This window comes from Elephantulus edwardii, unplaced genomic scaffold (assembly GCF_000299155.1).
Source record: "Elephantulus edwardii isolate Elephantulus edwardi_28Jun2011 unplaced genomic scaffold, EleEdw1.0 scaffold00244, whole genome shotgun sequence".
Classification (NCBI taxonomy): Eukaryota; Metazoa; Chordata; class Mammalia; order Macroscelidea; family Macroscelididae; genus Elephantulus; species Elephantulus edwardii.
The window spans coordinates 1,145,505-1,173,265 of record NW_006399994.1 but is presented as its reverse complement, the minus strand read 5'-3'; the positions used below and the strand labels follow the sequence as shown (position 1 = coordinate 1,173,265).

Here is a 27,761-nt window from a genome sequence, read left to right as displayed (position 1 = left end):
TAATCGGGATGGGTGTGTCAGAGGCAATGAGATTGGCACAGGATAGAGCAGGGTTTCGGGCTGTTGTACATAGGGTCGCTATGAGTCGCAAATGACTCGACGGCACATAACAACAACAACAAATAATGTTGAAATAAACATCTTTCCCCCCTTTTTTAATTGAGACTTTAATGAAAATTTATAAAGAACTTGTGTTTCCAATCGTCATTCACTGTTGCACATTTTTCTCCCAGTCCCCCTCCTCCCCAGAGAGCATTTTTCTTTGAGGAAAAAAGTTCTTCCATTGTTATACAGACCCCCACCCCAGACAACTTTACTATGCAGCTATTATTCTAGACTCTTGTCATGCCAATTATACCTAATCATATATTCCTCTTATACAGTTCTCTCACTTGTTTGTTTCAATGCCCTGTAGATTATTTATTCCCTATTTTCTTAGTTTCCCCCAACCCCTATGTCAGTCCTGTTTTATAACAGTGGCAGAATTAGAGGAAGACTCAACAACTTGAGTTACACAGATAGCATCTTGCTTGCATTAAGGGAAAAAGACTTGAAGCACTTGCTGCAGAAGATCTAAGACTACAGTCTTCAAAACTGATTACATCTCAATTATATCAAGAAAATAAAAATACCACTGTGCAAAGAGGAAACATCACAATAGATAGAGAAAACATTAAAGTTGTCAAAAATTTTATTTTGATCCAGAATCAACACCCATTACTGCAACAATCAAAAAATAAAAAGTCATGCCGCCCTTGACAAACATGGTACTCTAAAGTGCTAAAGACAAAGTATATCATCAGTTTAAAGACTAATGTGTGCCTGACTCAAGTCATAGTATTTTCAATTACTTCTTATGCATCTAAAAGCCAGGCAAGGAATAAGAAATATGGAAGAATCAGTGTCTTTGAATTCGGGTGTTGGTGTACAGTATAAAATATAACAAGGACTGCCAAAAAACCAAACAATCTGTCTTAGAGGAAGCACAATCAGGATACTCCTTACAGGCAAAGATGGTAAAACTTTATCTCACATACTTCAAACATGCTGTCAGGAAGGGTCAGTCCTTGGTAAAACCTAACATGCTGGGGAGGAAAATGGAGGGTCATCAAAAGAGAAGACCCTCAACAAAATAGGCTGAGAGTGCCTGCACCAATGGGCTTGAGCATGGCAGATGATGAGCTTGGTGCAGGGCAGGACAAAGCTTTAATGTGTTGATCCTACGGTCACTTTAAGTTGTAGTGACTCAGTGACAGCTAATGACAACCCGGAGAGAGATGCTTATTTCAGCAATGCTGGAGAGAGAGCACGCGCACACAAAAATCAATAGTAGTCATGTGTGTATGTGTGTGTGTGTGCGCGCGCGCGCGTTTGTATAAAATCTTTAAAATATGGATATAGCCTTAATTTTCAATTCCTAACAGGGTAAGGACTCAGTGGAAAAGACATTTCATTTATTTAGGGAGATATTATATATAAACTTATGTAAGACAGACTGGACAAAATCATACTCCTCTATCGAAAGTTGGAGTATAACAAACTTAAATTTTTGTCAAAGATTATACCATAATGAAACAATTTTGAACATGTTTATTATGTTCTAATCCTTTTTTCTCTTCTTGAAAAAGCTGGGTTTGTTTGGTTTGGGTTTGTTTTTTTTTTTAATCCTATGCCTTATTCCTACTGGGTGCTTCCTCACCTTTTGTAACTAATTTTTATAAAAACTTAATAAGCAGAAGCAATTAGCTCTGGGTAACATATGATACAAATATACTCTGCCAATCTGTCTCTGGTGATTCAAAGCCTTTATGGAGATTTGTTTTATTTTTCAAATTACTGAGCTTTCATGTGTCCAGTTAAATTACCAATTATTTCCTATATGGCATTATGTTTTTTTTGTGTTCACTTTAAAAGCCTAATTCAGAAAGGTACTGCTTAAAATACAGAAGTAGAGGAAACTGATCCACTGAATATCAATGAGCTAGTGAGAGAATTTAAAAACTTATTTAAAGGAAATATATATATACTCAAACATGAAGTACTAAAAAAAGAACAATCATGAAATATTAAAGATTTCACGCAATGTTTCTATCATCAAAGAAGTACTAGAAATAAATCAGAAACAAAGCAAATGCCACCATCTCACTTTTTTAATAATTAGAAAGCAAAGCGTATCAACACAAGCGAGTGGAACGATAAAAATAATTCAAACACTGGTAATTTTAATCCTACAACTCATTAGGCATGTATTTAAAGTCACTGAAAATTCACAAATTAGAGTTTTCTACTTTTAAGCTAAGATAAAAACATTTTTTTAAAAAGTTTTAGGTAAGCAACATAAAACATTTCACAAAATATCTTTATTAATTTTTATAAATAATTCTAGTATATAACGAGCTCTGGTGGCATGGAGTCTATAGGGAGTTGCACTGCTAACTCAGATGCCACATCTTTCTGGCACGACAAATTTATAAGCAGCTCCAAAGAAAAAAGATGGGCAGTGTCTTCCATGTGATTTACAGCTGTGGAAACTCAAGGAGTGTCTGTCTGCTGTGAGTTGCTTCTAACTCAATGGCAATAAATTTTTGAGTTGTTATGCTATATAAAAGATCAAAATGTTTTTGAGTCAAAGGAAATAATGATGATATAAGAAAGAATAATAAGCAAAATAGACAGTTTGATCTTCCTACATTTATTAACATGATAAATGAGTGTCTAAATGGAAAGCTTGAAAAAAATGTGTCCTCTACATATTACTTATAACAGTTGGGAAATTTATTTTCCTAATGAAACAAGGAGATTCACTTGATATTTTCTTATATGACATGTAAAAGAAGAAAACAGCACAGAGAACTGAGAACGATTATTACTATTGTTGTTTCTAAATCAGTATCTCTTAAGAAATCTGAAATGTATTAAGAAATAAAGCAGTATTTTACTAAATCTAAGACAAAATTGTATAAAGCTCTGGTGGCTCAGTGGAAAGGAGTTGTGCTGTCAACTCAAAGACAGGTGGTTTGAATCTACCAGCTGCTCCTCAGGAGATGAGAGATGGACAATCTGCTCTCATGTGATTTGCAATCTTAAAAACCCACTAGAGGGTCAACTATGAGTCAGTTCTGACTCCATGGCACATAACAATAAAAATAACAACAATAACAACAACAAACAAGACTAAATTAAAGAGTCTTGGTGAGTTTAAGAGTGTTGGCTGTTAATCTACAGTTAAAGTTACAATTTACCAATAGCCTTCACAGAAGAAGGATTAGGCAATATGCTTCTATAAAGATTTAGCACTTCTGAAATCCTGTAGAGCCTTAAAATTCTACTCTATTGTTGCTGTTTGCCATTGAGTCAGAACCAAGCCCATAACTGATCCTCCAGGGATTTTTCAGAGTTAACTGAATAGGAGATGATTGTCCATCCTTTTACCATGGACAGTTCACTTGATGACAGTGGATTATTTATTACTAAGCAGGCCTAGTCCTTGGAGGACATCATGCTTAGAAGGGTGAAGGGACAACACAAGATGACCCTAGATGAGATGGATTGACTCAGTGGCTGGAAAAATGGAATTAGGTGTGTCAGAGTCAGTGAGACTAGCTCAGGATAGGGCAGGGTTCAGACCTCCTGTACACAGGGTCGCTATGAATGGCAGGCAGCTCGATGGCACATAACAACAACAAATTAGTAAAAACATTACACTTTAGATTGTAAAATCCAGACATGCTATTTGGCTTGTTTCCTACGAAAAGGTAATATAGTACAGACAGCATCACTTCAGCTTTAAAAGTAAAATGTCTCCTTTTCAATGGTAGTTAGAAAGACCTTCAATTAACAGAAAAACATCTGACGATTATGTGAAAAATGGATTTGTAAAATAATCTCAACAGTAAATTTATACAACATAGTTATATCTACTTACAAGTGAATCTGCATCAGGGCATTCTCTATCAAAACAAACAAAATTAGAAATGGTCATCCACGAGAACCAAACTTTATAAAAATATTTATAAAAATATAAACATGCTGATCAAAATTCATCAATTATTTTTACATTTTAAAAGAATTCTTATATTACTCCTAACTCATGACAAAGCAATATATAAATTATATTTTTTAAATTTATAAGTATTTATAAACTACTTTCAAAAGTACTTTTTTCCTTAAGAACTGTTGTGTATCATAAAAGTTTTCATTGCTTTATAAACTTCCCAAAATTTTATCATAACCAACTATTCTTTCCTTTTAAACCCCTGGACTAAAAACTTAGTGTCTTTTTTTTAAACTTTTAATTTCACTTTGGAAGTGGTGATCATAGAATAATTTTGTGAATATAATTAATTCCAAGTGTACCTAACCATACACTCTAAATGGCTAAAAGAGCAATGTGTTTTTACCACAATAATTTTTTTAAAAAATAAAAACAAAAAGACACAGCTCTTTCAGTCTATCCTCCCAGCTTCCTAAGGGTCTGTGTCCAGCACAGCTGACACATATGTGGATTGCATGATGAGATAAAAATTGTGGCTGTGTTTGTGTTAGTTCCCAATTCAGACTCTAACTCATGGCGAGACCTCATGCACAATTAAAATTAGACTGCTGTGATCAATCGGTTTGGTTTATTTGTCTTAATTGTTGTAAAAGACACACAGTTTTATTGGCTGATTTGCAAAAGCAGATTGTGTAGATCACAACCCAATCTATTTTGTATATATTGGGTCAAATGAAATGTACTGTTATAAAAAAGAGTTATAAAAGTCCATCCCCTCAGGAAAGTACTCCCTTCTTAAAATTTCAATGAAAATATTTGAGAAGAGATGTAAATTACTGATATAAATAACTTTGCCATCAACTGTTTAAAAAAATACCATCTGGGGTGAAAAAAGGAAAAAAACCACCTGGGAGGAAAAAGAGCCATATACTCAGAATGGAAAAAATTCAGATGATCAAAATATAATTAAATAGGAGGTGAGACCACCATTTGTCTGTCGATGTATCTTACTGAATGCAGTAGCTAGTGTGTTCCTATGTCACTAGAAGGTATACCATTAGTATTTTAAATACAAGTAGGGTAACTCATGGTTGATGGATTTTAGCAAAGCTTCCAGACTAAGGAAGAGTATGTGGCAGTTTATTTCTAAAAATTAGACAAGAAATCACAACACAATAGTGTCAGAGGTCACAACTGTGGACTAAAATTGTGATCTAGCACAGAATCATGAAATGTTTCATGCTATTGGACATGGGTTCACCATCAGTAAAGATTGAATCTAACAAGAAGAGGCAAAAATACCCAAAGGGAAAACTGTTCTCTTAAGTTGAAAATATGAGAAAGTTCATTAAAATATTAAACCTCAAGAGACTGATACTAATTATAATACATTTTATCCAATATTACTGAGTAAAAATGCTCTTCAGTCTAATAAGGTTGAATCTTTTTTTTTTTTTTTAAAGATTGCTTTAATTTTAGCTTGACTCTAATTACTTAAATTTACTGTGTCTAAATATGGGTACTACTGGGATTCACATGGACTACATGAAAAGAAAAACAAAAGCTATGTTGGGGTTTTACTCCTGGACGATTTTATTGAATTGTTCTGAGGCACAACCTGGACATAGGCATATTTATTTTATCTTTATTTTAGTCTTACTGTGGAACCTACATTGAAAAGTCTCAATACTAGTTCAATTTTTTATGTGCTAGTTATAGTTAGGGAGCTCTTGTGGCATATTCTGGAGTGAAATGCCCTGTTGACCCAAAAGATGTACCCTTGTTCATGGCTTCATCCTCTCTGGTGGTTTGAATCCAACAGCCATGCAGGAAAAAAGAGGGGCAATCTCTCCCCATGTGATTTATAGCCTCAAAAACTCTTAATATTATCTACTCAACAACAATGAGTTGAAGTGCATTATATTGTTATGTGTCAAAGTCTACTGCCAACTAATAGCGACCCTATGTACAAAAGCCTTAAACCCTGCTCTACCCTGTGTCAATCTTATTGTCTCAAATACATCTATCCCAAAGGCTGATCTTGCTTTGCAACATGTACCAAGTATGTCAGAAAAAGCTTCAGAATCCTTGTCTCTAAGGAGCTGCCTAACTTCACCCTCTCCAGGATGAGTTTATTTGTTCTCCTAGCAGTCCATGGTATATTTTAATACTCTTCTCCAGCACTACAGCTCAAAGGAATAAATTCTCCTTTTATCATCACTAGTTATTGTCCAGCTTTCTGATGCATAGCAAGTAATTGAGAGGATCATGGCCTGTATCAGGTGCACCTTAGTCTCCAGACTGACATCATTGCTCTTCAGTACTTTGGAGAGGTCTCTGACAGCAGATTTTCCCAATGCAATTCGTATTTTAATTTCCAGGCTGCTGGTCCCAAGAATGTTGCTTATGGAGTCAAACAAATGAAAGCTGTTAACAAATCTCAATCTTGTCACCGCTCATCACGATGCAAATCGGCCCAGTGGTGAGAATCCTTATTTTCTTGATGTTGAGCTTCAATCCATATAGAAGGCTGAAGTCCTTGACCTTCTGCAGCAAGTGCTTCAGGTCCTCCTCAGTTTCCTCAAGTAGGGTTGTCATACGCGTAACGCAGATTGTTAGTCTACCTCTAATTCTGATGCCACATTTCTCCTCATAGAGCCCAGCTTCCCAGATAATTTATTCCACATATAAATTGAAAAGATATGGAGATAGGACACATCCTTGGTGCACATCCTTCCCAATTCTGAACCATGCAGTGTCCCCTTGCTCTGCTCTAATGACTGCCTCCTGATCTAAGTATAGGTTTCTCAATAGCATGATCAAGTATTCTAGGATTCCCATTCTTCTCAGAGTCAACGACAGTCTGTTGTGATCTACACAAATGCCTCTGTACAGTCAATGAAGCACAGATAGACATTCCTCTGGTACTCTGTGCTTTCGGCCAAGATTCATCTGACATTAGCTATAATATCCCTAGTACCATTGCCTCTTCTAAAACCAACTTGTACTTCAGGCAGTTCTCTGCTGATGTGCTGTTCCAGTTGTTTCTGGATAATCTTCAGCAGAATCTTGCTTGCATGTGATATCAATGATAATGTTTGATAATTTCCTTACTATGACCAAGGAAGATAGAAGGAGAATTGATGCCTTTGAGCTGTGGTGCTGGAGAAGAGTATTGAGAATACCATGGACTGCTAGGAAAACAAACAGATTTGTCCTGGAGAGGGTTAAACCGGGTGGCTCCTTGGAGGCAAGGATTCTGAGGCTCCGTCTAACATACTTTGGACATGTTGTGAGGAGAGACAGGTCCTTGGAGAAGGACATCATGCTTGGGAGGGTGGAGGGACAGCGCAGGAGAGGAAGGCCCTCTATGAGGTGGATTGATTCAGTGACTGGGAAAATTGGGATGGGAGTGTCAGAGACAGTGCGATTGGCACAGGACAGAGCGGAGTTTAGGGCCGTTGTACATAGGGTCGCTATGAGTCGCAAGCGACTCGACGGCACATAACAACAACAATGTCGGATCATCTTTCTTTGGAATGGGAGCTAATATAGATCACTTTCAGTCTCTTGGACAGCTGTTCGTCCTCTAGATTTCTTGGCACAACTTGGGAAGCATATTCAGGGCAGCACCTGTTTGTTGAAATATATCAAATGGCATGTCATCAATTCCTGGGGCCTTGTTTTTTGCCAATTCTTTCAAGAGAAGCTTGAACTTCTTCCTTCATCACCACAGGCTCTTGCTCATACACTGTTTCATGAAATTCTGTGTCTACCAATTCCTTTTGGTACAATGACTCTGTGTACTCTTTTCATCTTCTTTTAATGCTTCCTGGATCATTTAATATTTTACTCAAGACAGCACAGGAGTGGAAGACCCTTGATGAGATGGATTGATTCCATCAATAGAGTAATGGGATGGGCGTGTTGGAGATAATACATAGGGTCACTATGAGTTGCAACAGCTCGACAGCACATAATAACAACAACAACAACAACCTTAAGTATTAAAACTTGAGGTTTGGATTTGTTCTTCGTTTCTTCATTTTAAGAAATGCTGAGCAAGTTCGGCCCTTTAGATTTTGGGACTTCGGCTCCTTGCCCATTTCTCTGTAATACTTTGTCTTCCTGTGCTGCCCTTTGGAATCTACTGTTCAGCTCCTTTATATCTTGATTTCTTCCCTTTGCTTTGGCTTCTCAGTGCTCTAGTGCAATATTCAGAGTTTCTTCTGACATTCATCTTGGTCTTTTCTTCCTCCTCTATATTTGTAATGATCTTTTTGCATTCTTCCTGGATGAAATTTTTTATATCCGGTCTTTGCTCATTAATGTCCAGGGCATCAAACCTGTTCCTGAGATGGTTTTGAAATTCAGGGGAATAGACTCAAGGTCAAAATTTGGTTCCTGTGGACTTAATATTCCTCAGCTTCAGCTTGAATTTGCATGAGTAGTTAGTGGTCTGTCCCACAATGAGCACCTAGCCTATAAAGTTACCTATTATTTGGTGACTAATTTTTTAAGGTAAATCAGATTTGTAAATAGATCGAATTTTCCACCTAAAAATAACCTAGGACATACAGTAAAAGTTGGTAGACCATTTTAGTACTCTCTAATATATCATCTTTTATCTATATCATTGTGTGTCTGTATGCTTAGCATTGTTGAGAATAATTTTTACCAAATTGGATCATTGGTTTTTTTCCCCTTTACATACTAAGATCTTAAAACAAGTTTTTAGTCCATTTGTACAGTTTTAATTTTTTAAACATATATTTTACTAAAAAGAGTCTTTAAAATTTTCCCATTTCAAGATACTAAAACTTTTATTGTTTTATTTAAGCCTTTTAGGTAAGTTAATTATTTAGAACTAAACCATAGAAAGCTGACAAATGTGTTTGTTTTCTCACATCTTAAACATATGAACTCTGCATTATTTTCAAAGGAATTTCTGCTTCCCAAATTCAAAGCAATGGTCTTATTAATTTATAACAATAAAAGTATTTTTATAATATTTAATATACTTACACAGATTCTGCATCTTTTTCCTTTTTAATTATTCCTGGCAAAGCAAAAGTCTTTCTTTTCCTTGGTTTTATACCTTTAGAAAATGGCATATTGTTATAAAAACACCAACTTTTCTCGAAAACATATTGAACTTGTGAATATATCTTTGTATATTGCCAGGTAATTTGTTTATAATCATTAAAGTTAAATTTGGATGACAGGAAATACAAGTATCAGATACTTAACTTCAATATTCAGACCATAGGTATAGTCTGTTTAAACTTACTAAAGTATCATTCAGTCTATCATTCACCAAATAAGGAGGTCTTGGTGGCATGGTAGGTTACACGGTAAGCTGCTAAACTAGAAGGCAGGCAATTTGAACCCACTGTTAAAATCTATGGTCTTGAAAACCCAAGAGAGAATCATGAGTTAGAACCACCTTTACAGCAGCAGGTTTTGGGTTTTGGTATTATTCATCAAAAGTTTATGCAGAATATTCATTTTATGATTGAAATTCTCTCTTTCTCTTATATCTTCCTTAGGTTACTCCCAGGTACAATGTATAGATATTTTAAACTATCAAAGAAAGTACATTACTCATAATATTAGATTGTGTTATATACGTAGATCAAATCATGTTCCCTACACAAAAGGTCATAAAACATAAATGTGATTTTTAATGAAAAGGTGTCCATGTTCCAACATCTATTATTTCATCTCTGATACAAGCAATGTTATTAAGATGGGTCACCAAAGGAGAAAAAGAAGTATCATCTTTGCTTTTCTTAATAGGGCAGTGCTGCATCCATTTGTATGACAAATATTGTATAACAAACTGCTTTTTAAAGGTCAGTCTTGTTATCAATTATTGATGCAAATAGGGGGAGGGAAACCCACTTGAAAGTTTAATCTTGTAATACCAGAACAGTAAGAAACCACAGGTCACATCTAGGACAACCTTTTCATTTCATGTGAGAAAAACTTAAGACTTTTCTTTCTCCCCTCCCACCCCCCCGCCCCCTTACTATTATGGGTTTGGTTCCTAGCAAATATCCTTTATGCTCAGCTACCACCTGTTAGTGGAGTAGCATATGTTACTGTGATGCTAAGCAAGTTTCAGCAGAGCTTCTGGCTAAAACAAACCCAGAAAATCTTGGTGAACGACTTCTAAAATACAGCCAGTGAAAACTCTGTGGATAACAATGGTTCAGTCTGAAACTGATCATGGCGTTGGTGCCGGAATGGACATTTTGTTCCACTATGAATGGTGGTATCATCAGTTGAGGGCTATTCAAGGCAGGTAACAACAACAAGAGCAACACAACTAGTAAATAACACAGCTAGGACTAGAATCCAGGTTATCTCAAAACAAGATACTTCCTATCACACAGAGCTGCCTCCCTATAAAACTGTTTAGGATGGTGTATGTGTGTGTGTGATGATATTTTTAAAATCAAATACTATTTCTATTCTCAGAGAATATGATTAGCCTCTTTTTACAACAAAGAAAACTGATCTAGTGATCTCGAGAAGCTAGGAGGTTACTTTTAAACTATTTCTTGCAGCTCACAAAATGAGATGTATCAAACATTAACAAAAATGGCAGGCACCTCTTGAGCTTCACCTTATTGATAAAGTTAAATTGGTTGCAGAACCTTCCTCTATCCAAACAAAATCATCATCCATTCTGAATTGGGTTAATAGTAACATTAATAAGTAACTTCATTAATTACTAAAATGTTACCCAACTTAGAAAATTAATTACACAGTATTATGTGGTGATGAGTTTTCATATATATGACATCAGAAGGCTTAAGGATGTATATAAATAGAGAAATTAATTTGAATGTCTGTTTGAAAACAAATATGTATTTCATTTTTTATATAAATATATATTCTAATGCAATAATATTCCTTTACAGAAACCCATTATGTACATATTAAACAAATTATTTAGTCTTCAAACTGCATTCAGATTTTTTCATTACAAATAGGCAGAAATCAATGAATACAGTCCCTCTTTATTTGTTCCATAAACAGAAGTTATTAGCTAAATGCCATGTGTATTAACATATTATTAGTAACCTTACCTTCAACTGCACTAGCAGGATCACATTCCTCAAATTCAATGAGACCTGGGGGGAGGAAAAATAGAACTTCTAGCAGAAAACCAAAAAGAATGAATACATTCAGCACTGCTCAAGCAGAAAAAACTAAAGGGAAAAAAAATTCAAGCACTGAGTAATAAGAGTGAAAGATCCTACAGACAAATCTTGAATGACACAGAAAAGCATCAAAAGAAAATGGAAAGAATACAGTGTCATGGAACAAAAAAAGATTGGTGGATACTCAGCTATTTCAGGAGATAGTACATGCTGAAGAATCAATGATACTGAAGGAAGAAACCCAAGCTGCACAGAAGGCACTAGCAAAAGTAAGGCTCTAAGAATTGAAGGAAGTTCAAAGACTGCAACCTTCACAAAGTTTTTAAAGCCTTCTGTATGGATTACACCTCAACATAAAGTAAACAACCATCCATATAGTTAGACTAATAAACCACATCATGATCAATGGAGAAAAGACTAAAACCAAGAATTTCATTTTACTTGGGCCCATAGTCAATGCTTATGGAAGCAGCAGTCAAGAAATCAAATTCCCTGTGGCAACAGGCAAATCTGCTGCAAAGGCAAATCTGAACAGTGTTCAAAAATAAAGATATCACTTTGAGAACTAAGACTGCCTGGTTCAAGACAGGGCATTTTCAGTGACTTCACATTTAAATGAAAGTGAGACAATACATAAGGAAGACCAAAGAAGAATTGTCTCTGAACTGTAGTGTTGGTGAAGAACATTAAATATACTAAAGATTGCCAGAAGAACAAACAACTCTGTCTTCAAAGAGGGGCAGGCATAATGTTCCATGGAGATAAGGATGGCAATATATTGTCTCACATGTTCTGGGTATTACATCAGAAGGGACCAGTCCCTGGAAAAGGACATCATGCGTGGTAGACAGTCACTAAAAAAGTATAAGATGCTCAACAGAATGGGCTGACACAACAGCTATAACAATGACTTTAAGCACAGGAGCCATTATAAGGACGATGATGGTCCAAGTAGGGTTCATTCTGTTGCTATGGTTCAAATATAAATGGACAGCACCTAACAGTGATAACTTCAATTAAAAATTAATTCTGAGAATGTCACAACATTATAATCTAATGAGGAGATGAAAATTTTAATTCTCTCCAATTTTCTGATTTACAAAAGAAAATTGGGACATATTCATCTTCATAATTAATTACATCATGTGAGAGGTTGTATCTTTTGTTTTCAGCACAGAAGTAACAAGTAAACTTGTGCCCTGGTGGCATAGCTCATAGGGAATTGCACTGCTAATCCAGAGGTGGTTTCTCTAGTGGCTGTAATCTACTAGCTGCTCCATGTGTGAACAATGGGCAATCACCTCTGGTGTGATTTACAGTCTCTGAAAACTTCCTGAAGAGTTAGTTATGAGTCAATTCTGACTCAATAAATGAGCTTATGTGTATACACGGTCAAGCTTCTTATTCTTTACTTTTACAATGTACACAGCTTTGAACTTTCCTACTTTAAGAAGAAAAAAAAATCCACCACTGGGGATCCTTACAAAGTAAGAAATAAACTGTTAAGAGCAGTTAGCATAGCTCAATGGTGACTAATTTTACAAAACACAGTGTATGGGAATGATCATATGAAATACAATATGAATGAAGGAATGTGTGAAACTCAAGGTACATAAAAAAACACAATATATATAGGAGTTTTGTATGCAAACCAATATAAAATATTTCTTAAATGTTAAAAGCAATCAATACATATCTATAAAAAATGAAAATCAGAATATATCCTACAAAACAAAAATCTTCTGAGACTATAAATTATATATAATCACATAGAAATGATACATGTCATCTTACAAAAAAAACAAATTTCATAATTTGCAATTTTTTTTAAAAGTATGTGCTATTTTTTTGCTTCAGTTAGACTTGGTTTTCTGACACTTGCAAACAAAGTCTCCATTTACTAAACTAACGATTAAATATTTCAACTAAAATATCAACCCTTAATACTGCATTAATACTCAAGTATCAACACTTAATGTTATTAGGAGAGGCTATTCCTTGGAGAGGGATATTATGCTTGGAAAGGTGAAGGGTTGGCAATAGAGAAGATCTTCAACCAGATTCACTGACATAGAGACTGCTGCAAAGGGCTAGAGTATATAAGAATCATTCAGCAATGAGGCTTATCTCCCATGTGTTGTTGTGGCACAACTCAAAACTGGAAGAATGAGCTGCAAACATCCATTAATTATCAAAATACAGAATCATGAAATATGAACCTGAGATAATTAAAGTTGTCAAAAATGAAATAAAATACATAAAAATTCTAGGCATTAGTGAAGTGAAATGGACTGGAAATGATCATTATGAATTAGACAATGAAATAGTATATAGGCCTGGAATGACAATGTGAAGAGAAACAGCACTGCATTTTCATCAAAAAGAACATTTCAAGATATATCTCAAAATACACTGCTGTCAGTGATAGAATAATATCAACCTGCTTATAAGAAATACATGTTAATACAACTGTTATTCAAATGTAAGTACTAGCCCTCATTGCCAAAAGTTAAGACACTGAGAATTTCAACCAGCTTCTGCAGTCTGAAAGTGATCAAACACACAATCAAGATGAATTCACAATAACTGGTAATTAGAATGCAAAAGCTGGAAACAAGAAAGGAGGACTGCAGGCTGGAAAATATGGTCTTGGTGAAAGGAAGAAGGCCAGACATAGCATGGCAGAACTTCTAAGACCAATAATTTAGTCACTACAGATATTATTCTTTTCAAAAAAAAATGTAAACAATTATTATACATGTAGACTTTGTAGGATGGAATACAAAGTAATCAAACAGATTACATCTGTGGAGAGGATGGAAAAGTAATCAAAACAAGGCCAGAGGTTCTGGCCATCAAACTGCTCTTATGCAGGTTCAAGTTGTCACTCACTCACTCATCGCTGCAGAGTTGGAACCAACTGATAGCTGACCATCCAGCAAGTGTTTCAGAGGCTGTAAATCACATTAGATAAAACCCACAAAAGCCAAAATATGAGTATATTCTACCTGAATTTAGAGATCTTCTCAAGTACTGATTTGATGCAATGACCATTAATGCCAGACATTAGGGGGACATCAAGGACATCATACATGAAAACATCAAATGGTCATTAAAATGCCAGGTAAGAGAAAAGACAGACAGACAAGACCAAAATGGATGACAGGAGAGACTTTGAAAATTGCTCTAGAAGGTAGAATAGGTAAAGTGAATGAAAGAGATCATAAGAGAGCTGAAAATTGCTTTTCTACAAAGATGGCATCAAAAGCAAGAGCTTCCTGCGCATGCCCCTCCCAAAACTGAAGATGAAGGAAAGGGGTTGTAAGTCAAGAAGGCAGTCCCGAAGGGCATCCACAGCCACAAAAAAAGATCTACATGTCAGCCACCTTCCAGTGGTCTAAGACACGGAAGGCAACCCACATACATCCAGAAAAGAACCCCCAGGAGAAACAAGCTTGACCACTATGCCATTACCAAATTTTCCTGACCACTGAGTCAGCCATGAAGAAGATAGAAAATAACGATACATTTGTGTTTATTGTAGATGTCAAGGCCAACACACACCAAATCAAGCAAGCTGTAAAGATGCGTTATGACATTGACGTGGACAAAGTCAACACCTTGATTAGGCCTGTTGGAGAGACAGTGAATCTGTGTATTCTGGTCTCCTACTGGTAATTCTTGTGTCATTTAATGTTTTGAATGAAGGCTTATTCATCACTGCTACTCAAAACTTGAATATGTTCTTCAGTTCTTTCAGCTTTAGAAATGCCAAATGTAGGGGAGCTCTGGTGGCCTAGTGGCAAGGAGCTGCAACTACAATCCCAGAGGCACACGGTTTGAATCCACCAGATACTCTGCCGGGGAAGGGGGGGACAATCTCCTCCTGTACCAGTCAGATCTGATTTGATGGTACACACACACACACACACACACACACACACACACACACACACACACGAAATGCCAAATGTGTTCTGCCCTCTGGGTTTTATAGTACAGTTCATATAGTACAGCTCATGATACTGCTTTGCTTTATCTGAAACTTTTTTTCAGCTCTGTGTGTGTGTGTGTGTGTGTGTGAGAGAGAGAGAGAGAGAGAGAGAGAGAGAGAGAGAAATTCGTATTTAGAATTAGCCAGGGGGACTGGTGGTTGTTGTTGTGTGCCATCCAGTTGACTGCGACTCATAGCGACCCAATTTTGTTGGCAATAAATATCCAAAGAATCATGGTCAGGATCAAGTCAAAGCTTTCTTCTCTCCATCAGGCCTTCATCGCATGCAATGAACAGGAATTTCAGAACACTGAACTGTGCTTATGCAGGACCAGTACAAGAAGCAGTCAATGGAACAGAACAAAGGGATCACATATAGTTTAAAATCAGGAAAGATGTGGGTCAAGATTGTACCATTTCATCATATCTACTCTATCTGTATGTTGAACAAATAATCCAAAGAGCTGGATGATATAAATAAGCAAGTGACATCAGGATTGAAGGAAGACTCAGTAACAACTTAAGATGTGAAGATGGCACAAGCTTGTTTACAGAAAGCAAAAATGGCATCTAAAGTACTTACTGACGAGGCTTTGAAATTTTAGTATTCAATATGGATTATATCTCAACACAAAAAAAACAAAATGCTTACCAACTAGGCAATAAGAGCAATGGAATAAAGAGTAAAGTTAGGAAGAATTTCATTTTACTTCTTATCAGACAGACAACCAACACTAAAGTGAAGAAAACAAGATGTATTCCATTTGGCAAATGTGCCCAAAGAATTTTTTTTTTAAGTATTAAAAAACAAAGATGTCATTTTGGTAACTAAGCCTGACCCAAATCATGTTTTTTTTTCAATCACCTCATATGCCTGCAAATAAAGTACAATGAATAGATAGAATAGAACTGATCTTTGACTCTTAGTGTTGGTGAGGAACATGAATATACTATATACTGCCAGAAGAACAAATAAATCTGTCTCAGAAGAATTCAAGTGTTGAGGACTTTCGCTCATAGATTTGCCTACTTGACTTGACGGCACTTAACAACAACAGAAGAATTACAGCCAGAAGGTTCCTTAGATGCAAAAATGGTGAGATTTCATCTCACATACTTTGGGGCACATTATCAAGAGAGACTAGTTTCTGATGAAGAGCATCGCAGAAGATATTAAATGAGACAGATTGACCTAATGCCTGTAAAAATGGACTAAAATCCAGTAGATTGTGGAGATGGCACAGGATTGCACAGTGTTTGCTCTGTTGGAGTCAGAGCCAATGCAAATGGCACCTAACAACAAAAACATTTAATTAAAAAGTAAGGCTCAGGATTCCTTGTAATCATTTGTTCAATCAAGCAGGTACTAGGATTCTTGTATTCATTTGTTCAGTTTTACATTAATTGTTACAGTGTTCCACATACTCTTAGCACTCAATAAAAAGAACTGTTGAATACTTACTAAAATAAGGCAAAAATTATGTTATTAAAATTCAAGAAAGGTTCCATGTTGGCCTCAATGCTTTGAGGGTTCTCTATCTCTCCAATCTTTCATCTACTCAAATAGGCCTCGGTTGTTTACTCTACTTCCAAAACTCTAAAAAATATTTAATAGATCAATTCTGTAAAGGTTATAAATAACCTTTTTAAGTAATAACTACTTAAAGGTAAAACCTTAATTTAACAGATCATCAGAAAAAAATTGTATCTGAAAATTCATAGTTTTCTTAGATATGATGCAGAATGCATTTTATAATTTTGGAAATGTTACTCCTTTCAGCATGTAATACCAAAAATTGTCCCCTAAACATATGAAAATTTAAAGGTAAGCATTATTTTTTACTGGAGAGTAAATGTGAAAATTCTGCTTACCAGGTCTTTCCTTTCCAGTTCCTTTTGACTCAACAAATTTTTGTATTAAACTTTCAACTGTGGTGTTAGCCATGTTATTTATAAATTCTTCATGGACCTATTTAAAAGAAATAAAGACAAGTTTTTTCTTTTCCCACAACCATAAACAATTAAAATTCATTAAGTCAAAATACCTATTTTTTTTACCCAAAGGTCTTTGATAAATTTCATTTACCTAACATGTTGCTACTTCACTTACATTGTTAGATCTGCGGAGACCAGCCCTTGCTTACATTTTGGAGCCCTCACAGCCTTAGAAGTGAAGCAGTTACCCTTTTCCCATATCTAAGTATTTCAGAGACACACATCTCATAATAAACAAAACTTATAGAGATAATGAATGCAGTTTGGGGCTTTTGATAACAAGCAATAAAAGTGTTCCTTTTTCTTTACTTTATTTCAATACAGCCCAAAGGGTTAACGTTAAATTTCTTTTATGTTCTAGAAATATTTATAAGCTTAAGTTCTATAACTTAATGAATTTTCTCTAAATTGTACATCTATAAAACGGAAAACAAAAATCTCAAAGGTGGTAACTTCAGAATTTTAATGTAGAGAGGATTAAATACAGTTCATTTGATCTATAAATAGACACACTTTACCTGAAATAACTCGGGATCATGCTATATACTTTAGGGACAGAAAGAAGGATTTTTAATTAGCCAAAATGAACATAACAACTTAATGAAGGAGATTAACATAAATAACTTACCTGATCTATCTCCAAGTGAATTTCCTTTATAGCATTTGACAAAGACTTTATTATTTCCTTGATGTGAATGAGATGAGTTTCTTCAATATCTTGAAATTTCTGGATATAAATATAAAAGTTATACAGAGTCATTCATATATAAAAGCTTGCAGAAAATGTCTCCATAAAATTTGTCTAGTTATTATTATGATATAATGTTTGACAATGTTTCTATGCAAATCAGTTTGGTAGAAATGCTAGGATGCAATATAGAGAAAAATTAACTCCATGTTATGGAATTTCTTAGGCAAATATAAACTTTCTTAGGGTCTGAAGATAATTGTAAATATTAAAACTAACATGAGATCAGAAAATTAGAGACCCAGAAGAAGGTAGTGTAACAAAGTTAAGATAAAAGGTGTTTGAAAATTGAAAAACAATTAGTAGAGTGAAATCTACAGTTACCTTCTCAACAGTTTACATTCTAAACAATGGAAGCAAAAAAATGTTTTCTGAATCCCTTTGGAAGCAGGAGTGGCATGCAATTTCTAAACAACATGCCTCTGGAAACTCTGTGAACTTTGATAAATGATGATAGTTAGAGAAAGGCTGCAGGCCTTTTGTTCATAGGGTCACTATGAGTAGCTATGGCAATCAATAACAAGCCCCAAAAGGTTACTATATAATCTTCTAAAGAGGCAATCTGTAATTAGATAAATTAGAGAAAATCTGTGCAATTGATTAAGGAAATATAAGAATGTCTGTACATTTGAAATATGTACTGAATATCACCTTAAAGTGGGTCAGAATCAGAGAATCTATTCAAACTACAAAGCATACAGAGTCAAAACTACTACTTGGGACATAGGAGAGGAGGTAGGCAAGAAAGTTATTTGAAAAAAAAATTCTCAAATTATTCTGAAATTCCCAAGGAAAAAACAACTGCTAGACACAATATTAAAAGCCCAGAGAACTGAAATAATTAGAACTTTTAATTTGCTTAACATAGTATTTTCCAAGTGTCATGATGGATGGAGAAGAGATTGACCCTGTCAATAGCTTCATCTTGCTTGGATCCACAATTAACACCCTTGCTATGAGCAGTCAGGAAATAAGGAGAAGTACTGCGCTGGGAAAATCTATAGTTATGGACCTTTTCAAAGTATTGAAGAGTAGTGATATCAGTTTGAGGACTAAGGTGTGTCTGATTCTGGCCATAGTCATTCCAATTACTAGGTATGCTTCTGAGACCTGGACGATGAGTAAGGATGACAGAAAAAGAATTGATGCCTTTGAGCTGTGGTATTGGAGAAGAGCAATAAAGATCCATCCCGTGGGCGGCCAAGAGAATGAACAGATATATACTGGAGATAGTGCAGCTGGAGTGCTCTTGGAGGAAAGAATGATGAGGTTTTGTCTCACATACTTTGAACAGATTGAAAGGAAGTGCTATTCCTTGGTGAAGGATATGAGTTTGGGAAGGGTGGAGGACTGGCAAAAGAGAGGAAGACCCTCAACCAGGTGGAATGACACTGACTACTGCAATGGGCTCTTGTGTGTCAGGAAGTGTGAGGATGGCACAGAATAGGACAGGGTTCAGATCTTTTGTTAGTAGAGTCCCTATAAGTAGAGCTCACCTTGACAGTACCTAACAACAACAACAACAGTGCTTTCCAGATTTCCTTACGCACACAAGTCTTTTTCTTCTCCTCTCGAACACTTAGTATTATCTCACAGGACAAAATATTCTTCAAAACAAAGTTTGGAAATAAATTAGCCTATACGGAACAGATCATTCAGGAGGCAGCACTTCAGGTAGAGGAATGTGGCATTAAGTTAAAGACTCAACAACCTGTGTAATGCAGATGACACAATCTTGCTTGCCAGAACTAAGGAGGACCTGAAGTGTTTGCTGCACAAGGTCAAGGATTGTAGTCTTCAAAATGGATTTAGGCTCAACATCAAGAAGATTCTCACTACTGGGGCAACTGGCTGGAGGTTGTTAACAATATAAACTTGCTTGACTCCACAGTCCACACTCTTGGCACAGTTAGGAAATCAAAAGACAAGTTGCACTGGGAAAGGCTGTTGTCAGGAAGCTCACCAATATGCTAAAAAATAATGATGTCAATGTAGGGATTAGGATATGCCTGATTCAGGCCATGATCTTCTCAATTACTTGCTATGCAACAGAGAGCTGGACAATGAACAAGGATGACAGAAGAACTGATGCCTTTGAGTTGTGGTGCTGGCGAAGAGTACTGAACATACTATGGATCACCAAGAGAAAAGACAGGTCTGTCTTGAAGAGGGTGAAACCAAGTTTCTCCTTAGAGCCAAGTATTCTAAAGCACCATCTCACATACTTTGGACATGTGGCCAGGAAGGTCCAGTCCTTGGAGAAGGACAGAATGCTTAGAAGGGTGGAGGGATAGTGCAGGAGAGGAGGAACACTAAGTCTTGAAACAGTAAGTAGGTTAATGGCGGTTAAGGGTGTCAGAGTCAGTGACACAGGCTCAGGATAGGACAGGGTTCAGAACTATCATACAGGGTCACTCTGAGCTGCAGGTGACTCAATGGTACATAATAATAAAACAACAACTATCCAAATCCAAACATATCTATCAATCTTACCTGACAAATTTGATTATCCAATTTTTGTTATACAACTTATATCACTTTTAAGGAAAGGGGATACCTGCTTTGTTTCTCGCAGATTATTTAATACCCAGATGTCTTTAGCATGGATCAGAAATTATGAAACAGGATGATCAAATCAATATTTAAAAAGAAGCCAAGGGTGATTTTAATCCTGACAAAATTATTGTTTTGGCAGTAATACAACAGTTCAAAAACTTAAATCCATTTTATTCATTTAAAAAAATCAGAGGTAAATTAGAAGACTTTCAACACTATGGCCTTAAGATAGTCTTCTGACCTGGAACTGAAGAAATTCAGAGACAGCCTTTCAACCAAACAAAAGAGAGGTCTATAACATAAGCAATAACAACAGAGAAGAGCATATTCCTTAGATCAATTATAAAGGATCAAAAGAACAATATTTGCCCGAAAGGAAAAATGAGAGGGGAGGAAAAAATACGAAACCAGGACAAAAGGAAATCTAGAACCCATGGTGGATACAGGGGAAATACTGACACATTGTGGGGACACATAAGTATCACTGAATATTACATATATACAAATTACTCAATGGGAAACTACTCTGTAAACTACACATACACACAATCAAAAAAGCTTTTTAAGAGGGCTGGTCACTGATTCATTTTAAGCAAGTCAATGAGAATGGGAATATGTCAAGACTAATTAATCTTAAGAACTAAGGAATATTTAGTAGAAGCATAATTCTGTTCTGGACTGGTATTATGATTAAGTAGTAGATCCCAGCTTAAATAACACCCAACTAATCAATAGGTTTTTCAACCTATTTACTATGTACAATCTATTCACAAATACCTTCAGCCTACAGAGCAGGGTAACACTGCATGGTTGAAAATCAGGAAGGGAGTGCGTAAGGGATTGCATCCTGTCTCCATGTCTTTTCAATCTATATGCAGAACAGATCATTTGGTAGGCTTGGCTTTATGAGCAGGAATCAGGATTGGAGGAAGGCTCAACAACAACCTCTGTCATACAGATGACACAACTTTACTTGCTGAAACTAAGGTGGAACTGAACTGATTGTTGCAGAAGGTCAAGGACTACAGCCTTCAATATGGATTGAAGCTCAACATCAAAAAGACAAAGATTCTCATCACTGGGCCAACTGGCAGCACCATGATGGATGGAGAAAAGATTGGGCTGGTTAACAACTTCAGTTTGTTCGGCTCCACAGTCAATACTTTTGGCACCAGTAGTCAGGAAATCAAAAGACAAATTGCATTAGGTGAATCTGCTGTCAGGAATCTTTCCAGAGTACTGAGAAGCAACAATGTCAGTTTACAGACTAAGATGCACATGATCTAGTCCATAGGCTTCACAACTACTTACTATGCATCAGAGAGCTGGATAACCACAAAGGATGATAGAAGAATTGATGCCTTTAGTTGTGACTAAGGATAACACAAGAATTGATGCCTTTTATTTGTGTTACTGGAGAAAGTCCTGAACTTACCATGGACTGTCAGGAAAATAAACAGGTATGTCTTGGAGAGGGTGAAATCAAGATTCTCCTTGGAGCCAAGGATTTTGAAGTTCCATCTCACATACTTCGGGTCATATGGCCAAGAAAGTCCAATCCTTGGCACAGGACAGCATGCTTGGAAAGGTAGAGGGACAGTACAGGCGAGGAAGAAGCCGGATGAGATGGATTGATACAGTAACTGGAGCAATGAGGGGAGGTGTGTCAGAGTCAGTGAGCCTGGCTCAGGACAAGGCAGGCTTCAGAGCTCTTCTACATAGGGTTGCTACTGGTCACAGATGACTTGATGGCATAAAACAATAATACGTTTACTGCCAAGAGAATAAACAGATGTATCTTGGAAAAGGTGCATCCAGAGTATCCCTTGAAGCCAAGGACAGCAAAGTTTCATCTCACATACTTTAGGCATATTACTAGGAGAGGCTATTCCTTGGAAGAGAGACATCATGCTTGGAAAGGTGGAAAGATGACAAAAGAGAGAAAGACTCTCATTAGGTGAAATGACAAAACTACTGCAGCAATGGTCTTAAGTATTTCAGATTGTGAGGATGGCATAGGACAGAACAAGATTCAGATGTGTTGTTGATAGGGCTGCTATTGACTCAATGGCACCTGTTGTTTCTTCTTATTATGTGCCGCTGAGTCACTTGCGACTCATAGCAACCCTATGGACAACAGCCCTAAACTCTGCTCTGTCCTGTGCCAAACGCATTGCCTCTAACACACCCATCCCGATTATCCCAGTCACTGAATCAATCCATCTCATAGAGGGCCTTCCCCTCCTGCTGTCCCTCCACCCTCCCAAGCATGATGACCCTCTCCAAGGACCGGTGCCTCCTTACAATATGTCCAAAGTATGTTAGACAGAGACCCAGAATCCTTGCCTCCAAGGATTTGCTTGGTTTAATCCTCTCCGGGATGAATCTGTTTGTTTTCTTGGCTGTCGATGGTACATTCAATACTCTTCTCCAGCACCACAGCTCAAAGGCATGAATTCTCCTTCTATTCTCCTTAATCACTGTCCAACTCTCTGATACATAATAAGTGATAGTGAAGACAATGGCCTGTATCAGATGCACCTTAGTTTCCAGAGAGACACCACTGCTCTTCAGTACTTTGAAGAGGTCCCTAACAGCAGACTTTCCCATGGCAATATATCTTTTCCTGGCTGCTGGTGCCGAGAGTATTGACTGTGGAGCCAAGCAAACTAAAGCTGTGAACAATCTCAATCTCTTCACCATCCATCCTTATGCTGCCAATTGGTCCAGTGGTGAGAATCTTTGTCTTCTTGACACTGAGACTCAGTCCATATTGGAGGCTGCAGTCTTTGACCCTCTGCAGGAAGCACTTCAGGTCCTCCTCAGTTTCAGCAAGGAGTGTTGTATCATCTGCATATCGCAGACTGTTGATAGATCTTCCACCAATCTTGACCCCACATTTCTCCTCATAGAGCCCAGCCTCTCGGATAATCTGCTCTGCAAACAGGCTGAAAAGGTATGGAGACAGGACACATGCCTGGCGTGCGCCCTTTCCAATTTTGAACCATGCAGTGTTTCCTTGCTCTGTTCTGACGACTGCCTCCTGGTACAAGTATAGATTTTATATTAGCATGATCAAGTGTTCTAGGATTCCCGTTCTCAGAGTCAGCCACAGTTTGTTATGATCCACACAGTCAAATGCCTTTACATAATCAATGAAACACAGATAGACATTCCCTGTTATTCCCTGGTATTCCCTGCTTTCACTAAGCTCCATCTAACATTAGTTACAATATCCCTAGTACCATGACCCTTTCTAAAACCAGCCTGGACTTCTGGCAATTCTCTGTTGATTTGCTGGTTTTGGATAATCTTCAGCAGAATCTTGCTTGGATGTGATATCAATGATATTGTTCTATAATTAACACACTCTGTTGGGTCACCCTTCTTTGGAATGGGAACAAATATAGATCTCCTCCAGTCAGTTGGCCAAGTGGTTGTCCTCTAGATTTTCTGACACAACGTGGTGAGTATATTGAGGGCAGCATCTGTTGGTTGAAATATGTCAACTGGTATACATTAATTCCTGGGACCTTCTTTTTTGCAAATTCCTTCAAAGCAGCTTGAACTTCTTCCTTCATCACCACAGGCTCTTGCTCATATGTTGTTTCATGAAATTCTTCTGTGTCTGCCAATTCCTTTCGATACAGTGGCTCAGTATATTCTTTCCATCTTCTTTTAGTACTTCCTGGATCATTTAATATTCGGCCCAAAGCATCCTCAAGTATAGAAATTCCAAAGTACTGAAGAGCAATGATGTCACTCTTGAGACTAAGGTGTGCCTGATATAGACCATGATGTTTGCTATCACTTAATATGTGTCAGAGAGTTGGACAATGACTAGGGAGGATAGAAGGAGAATTGATACCTTTGAGCTGTGGTGTTGGAGGAGTATTTAATATACCAAGGACTGCTAAGAAAATGAACAGGTTTATCCTAGAGAAGGTTAAATCAGGCTGCTCCTTGGAGGAAAAGATTCTGAAGCTTCATCTGACATACTTTGGACATGTTGCAAGGTGGGACTAGTCCTAAGAGAATGATGTCATGCTTGGGGGGGGGGGTTGGAGGGATATCGCAGGAGAGGAAGACACTCTTTGAGGTAGATTGATTCAGTGACTGGGATGATGGGGGTAGATGTGTCAGAGACAATAAGATTGGCACAGGACCTAGCAGGGTTTAGGGCTGTTGTACATATGGTCATTATGAGTCAGAGGCAACTTGATGACACCTAACAACAACATGACGTCGTCTATTTTTCCACGGCAAGGATTTTTGTTTTATTAATATTGAGATGAAATTCATACTGAAGGCTGCAGTCCTTGATCCTCTGCAGCAAACACTTCAGATCCTCCTCACTTTCACCAAGCAAGGTTATGCCATCTGCACAATGCAGGTTGTTAATGAGACTTTTTACAATCCTAATGTCACACTCTTTTTCATAAAATCCAGCTTCTCAACTGATTTGCTTAGCATAGATATTGAAGGGGCATGGAGAGAGGATACAACCCTGAAGCACATTTCTCCCATTTTTAAACCCTGTAGTGTTCCCTTGCTCAATTACGGACAACTGCTTCTTGGTCTTGGCATAGATTGCATGTTGTTGTTATGTGCCGTCGAGTCGTTTGCAACTCATAGCGACCCTATGGACAACAGCCCTAAACCCTGCTCTATCCTGTGCCAATCTCACTGCTTCTGACACACCCATCCCAATTACCCCAGTCACTGAATCAATCCACCTCATAGAGGGTCTTCCCCTCCTGCACTGTCCCTCTACTCTGCCCAGCATGATGTCCCTCTCTAAAGAGCTGTCTCTCCTTAAAACATGTCCAAAGTATGTCAGACGAAGCCCCAGAATGCTTGCCTCCAAGGAGCAGCCTGGTTGAACCCTCTCTAGGATGAATCTGTTTGTTTTCTTGGCAATCCATGGTACATTCAATACTCTTCTCCAGCACCACAGCTCAAAGGCGTCAATTCTCCTTCTGTCCTCCCTAGTCATTGTCCAACTCTCTGATGCATAACAAGCGATTGCAAAGACCATGGCCTGTATCAGGCGCACCTTAGTCTCCAGAGAGACACCGTTGCTCTTGAGTACTTTAGAGAGGTCCCTAATCGCAGACTTTCCCATCGCAATACGTTTTTTGATTTCCTAGCTACTGGTGCCAAGAGTGTTGACTGTGGAACCGAGCAAACTGAAGCTGTGAACAATCTCAATCTCTTCGCCATCCATCCTGATGCTACCGATTGGTCCAGTGGTGAGAATCTCTGTCTTCTTGACATTGAGCCTCAATCCATACTGAAGGCTGCAGTCCTTGACCCTCTGGAGGAGTGCTTCAGTTTCAGCAAGCAGGGTTGTGTCATCTGCATAACGCAGATTGTTGATAGATCTTCCACCAATCCTAGCTCCACACTTCTCCTCATAGAGCCCAGCCTCTCAGATAATCTGCTCTGCATACAGGTTGAAAAGGTATGGAGATAGGACACATCCCTGGCATACGCCCTTCCCAATTTTGAACCGTGCAGTGTTGCCCTGCTCTGTTCCGACAGCAGCATACTATTAATGAAGAAAATCTACTTTAGAAACAATACATGTGCAGCTTACTAAAGAGACAGAAAATGAAAATAGAGGAGTTATCAGAGATGAATTTTAGTTCAGAAGAGAGAAATAGCCCTTTGAGAAGTGTGGTTTGCTTCTTGGAATACTTAATGTTAACTGCAGAAACCACAGCAAATCTAATTAAACTCCAAGTCTGTGCTTGTGGAACTTTTAACATTAATATATTTTTATACATCCTTAAACTATTCATTGCAAGTCTAATTTTTGTGTATGTTGTTGTTGTTATATGTTCCCAATTCACAGCCAACTCAGACTGACCCTCCGGTGGGTTTTCAGAGGCAGTAAGTCACCTAGAAGGAGAAGGCAAATCTAAATCCTTATAGAATTCTAGTCTTTGCTTTATCTGTCCAGTCTCATTTTTCACTACCATTTTCCCTTGCTCAATTTTAGAATGTTTTTACCCCTTTGTTTACCTTTCTAGAATGTAATAGTTTTTTTTATACTTTTGAGATTTTATACTCATGATCCCCAAGGCCTGGAACTCTCTTGCCCTGCTAGTGTTTTATTCATTCTTTATATATGAGTTTTAAATTTCATTTTCCACAAAGGCCCTCTCTGATTCCTTAATCTATATTATGTCCTCTTCTGTTGTTCACAGAGATGGCATCTGACAGCAACAACAACAACAACATGAGCTAAGATGTTTAAGCACTTAGGACACAGCAGTAAGAAAAACTATCAAAAACCCCAGCCTTCACAGAAGTTAACATTTTACTATGGAAAGACAGACAGAAAATATGGGAAGAGTAGTGAACAATTTCATCTTACTTGGATCCATAACCAACATTCATGATAGCAGCAGTAAAACAATGAAGACATTGTAACTGGAAAATCTGTCCTGGACCACTCCAAAAGGCTAAAATGCAATGATGCCAATGTAAAGACTCAGGTGCACCTGATTCAAGTGATGGTCTTTTCAATTACTTTGATGATAAATAAGGATGACAAAAGAATTGTTACCTTTGATGAGGTGCCGGAAAAGAGTACAGAATATCCCATGGACTTCCAAAACAACAGACAAATTTGTCTTAGAGTAAGTGCAATCACAGTGCTCCTTAGAGGCAAAGAGAGTAAAACTAAATCTCACATACTTTTGGGCATAACCTCACAGACTTTGGGTCAAGAGAGGCCAGCCACTCCTTGGAAATAATTACCATGCTAGGAAAGGTGGACAGTAAGAAAAAGAAAGACACTTATCAAGATGGATTAACATGGTAACTGTAACAATGGGCTCAAGTATATCTGAGATGGTAATGACGGCAATAGGATAAGACAGATTCTTGTTCATAGGGTCACTATGAGTCATAGTCAACTAGCATGTAACAATAAGAAACCCCACAGGTAAGATAACAATGTTCCAAATAAAGTTTCCTCTACCAGAGTGAAGATGTTGTGGGGCACAACTACAGCTAATCCAAGACGAATACAAAGCATAAGCAAAAAATAAAACGCTGATGTTGTATAATAACCCACTACCATTAAGTTGATTCCAACACACAGTTACCTTCTATCAAGATTCTGAAGCTTGAACGTAGGGAAGAGACTGTCTATTTTCTCCATTGGAGCCACTGGTGAATCTGAAACCATCAGAGATTGCTACCCACTACGCTACCTGGGCTCTCTGATATTTTAAGTCATTGACATTTTGGGGGTGGGGCAGGGCACTCCCTTGTCATCATAGTACACCT

General features: G+C 37.3%; 1 protein-coding gene across 1 annotated transcript in view; it reads right to left on the bottom strand.

Moving 5' to 3' along the window:
- Positions 1–27,761, bottom strand: part of LOC102843763 (FCH domain only protein 2-like) — a 205,421-nt gene that overhangs the window by 63,882 nt on the left and 113,778 nt on the right. Inside the window, 5 exon segments of the mRNA XM_006899038.1 lie at positions 3,926–3,950; positions 9,020–9,092; positions 11,092–11,136; positions 17,033–17,129; positions 17,784–17,882. Coding sequence (XP_006899100.1) covers positions 3,926–3,950; positions 9,020–9,092; positions 11,092–11,136; positions 17,033–17,129; positions 17,784–17,882 — 339 coding nt within the window.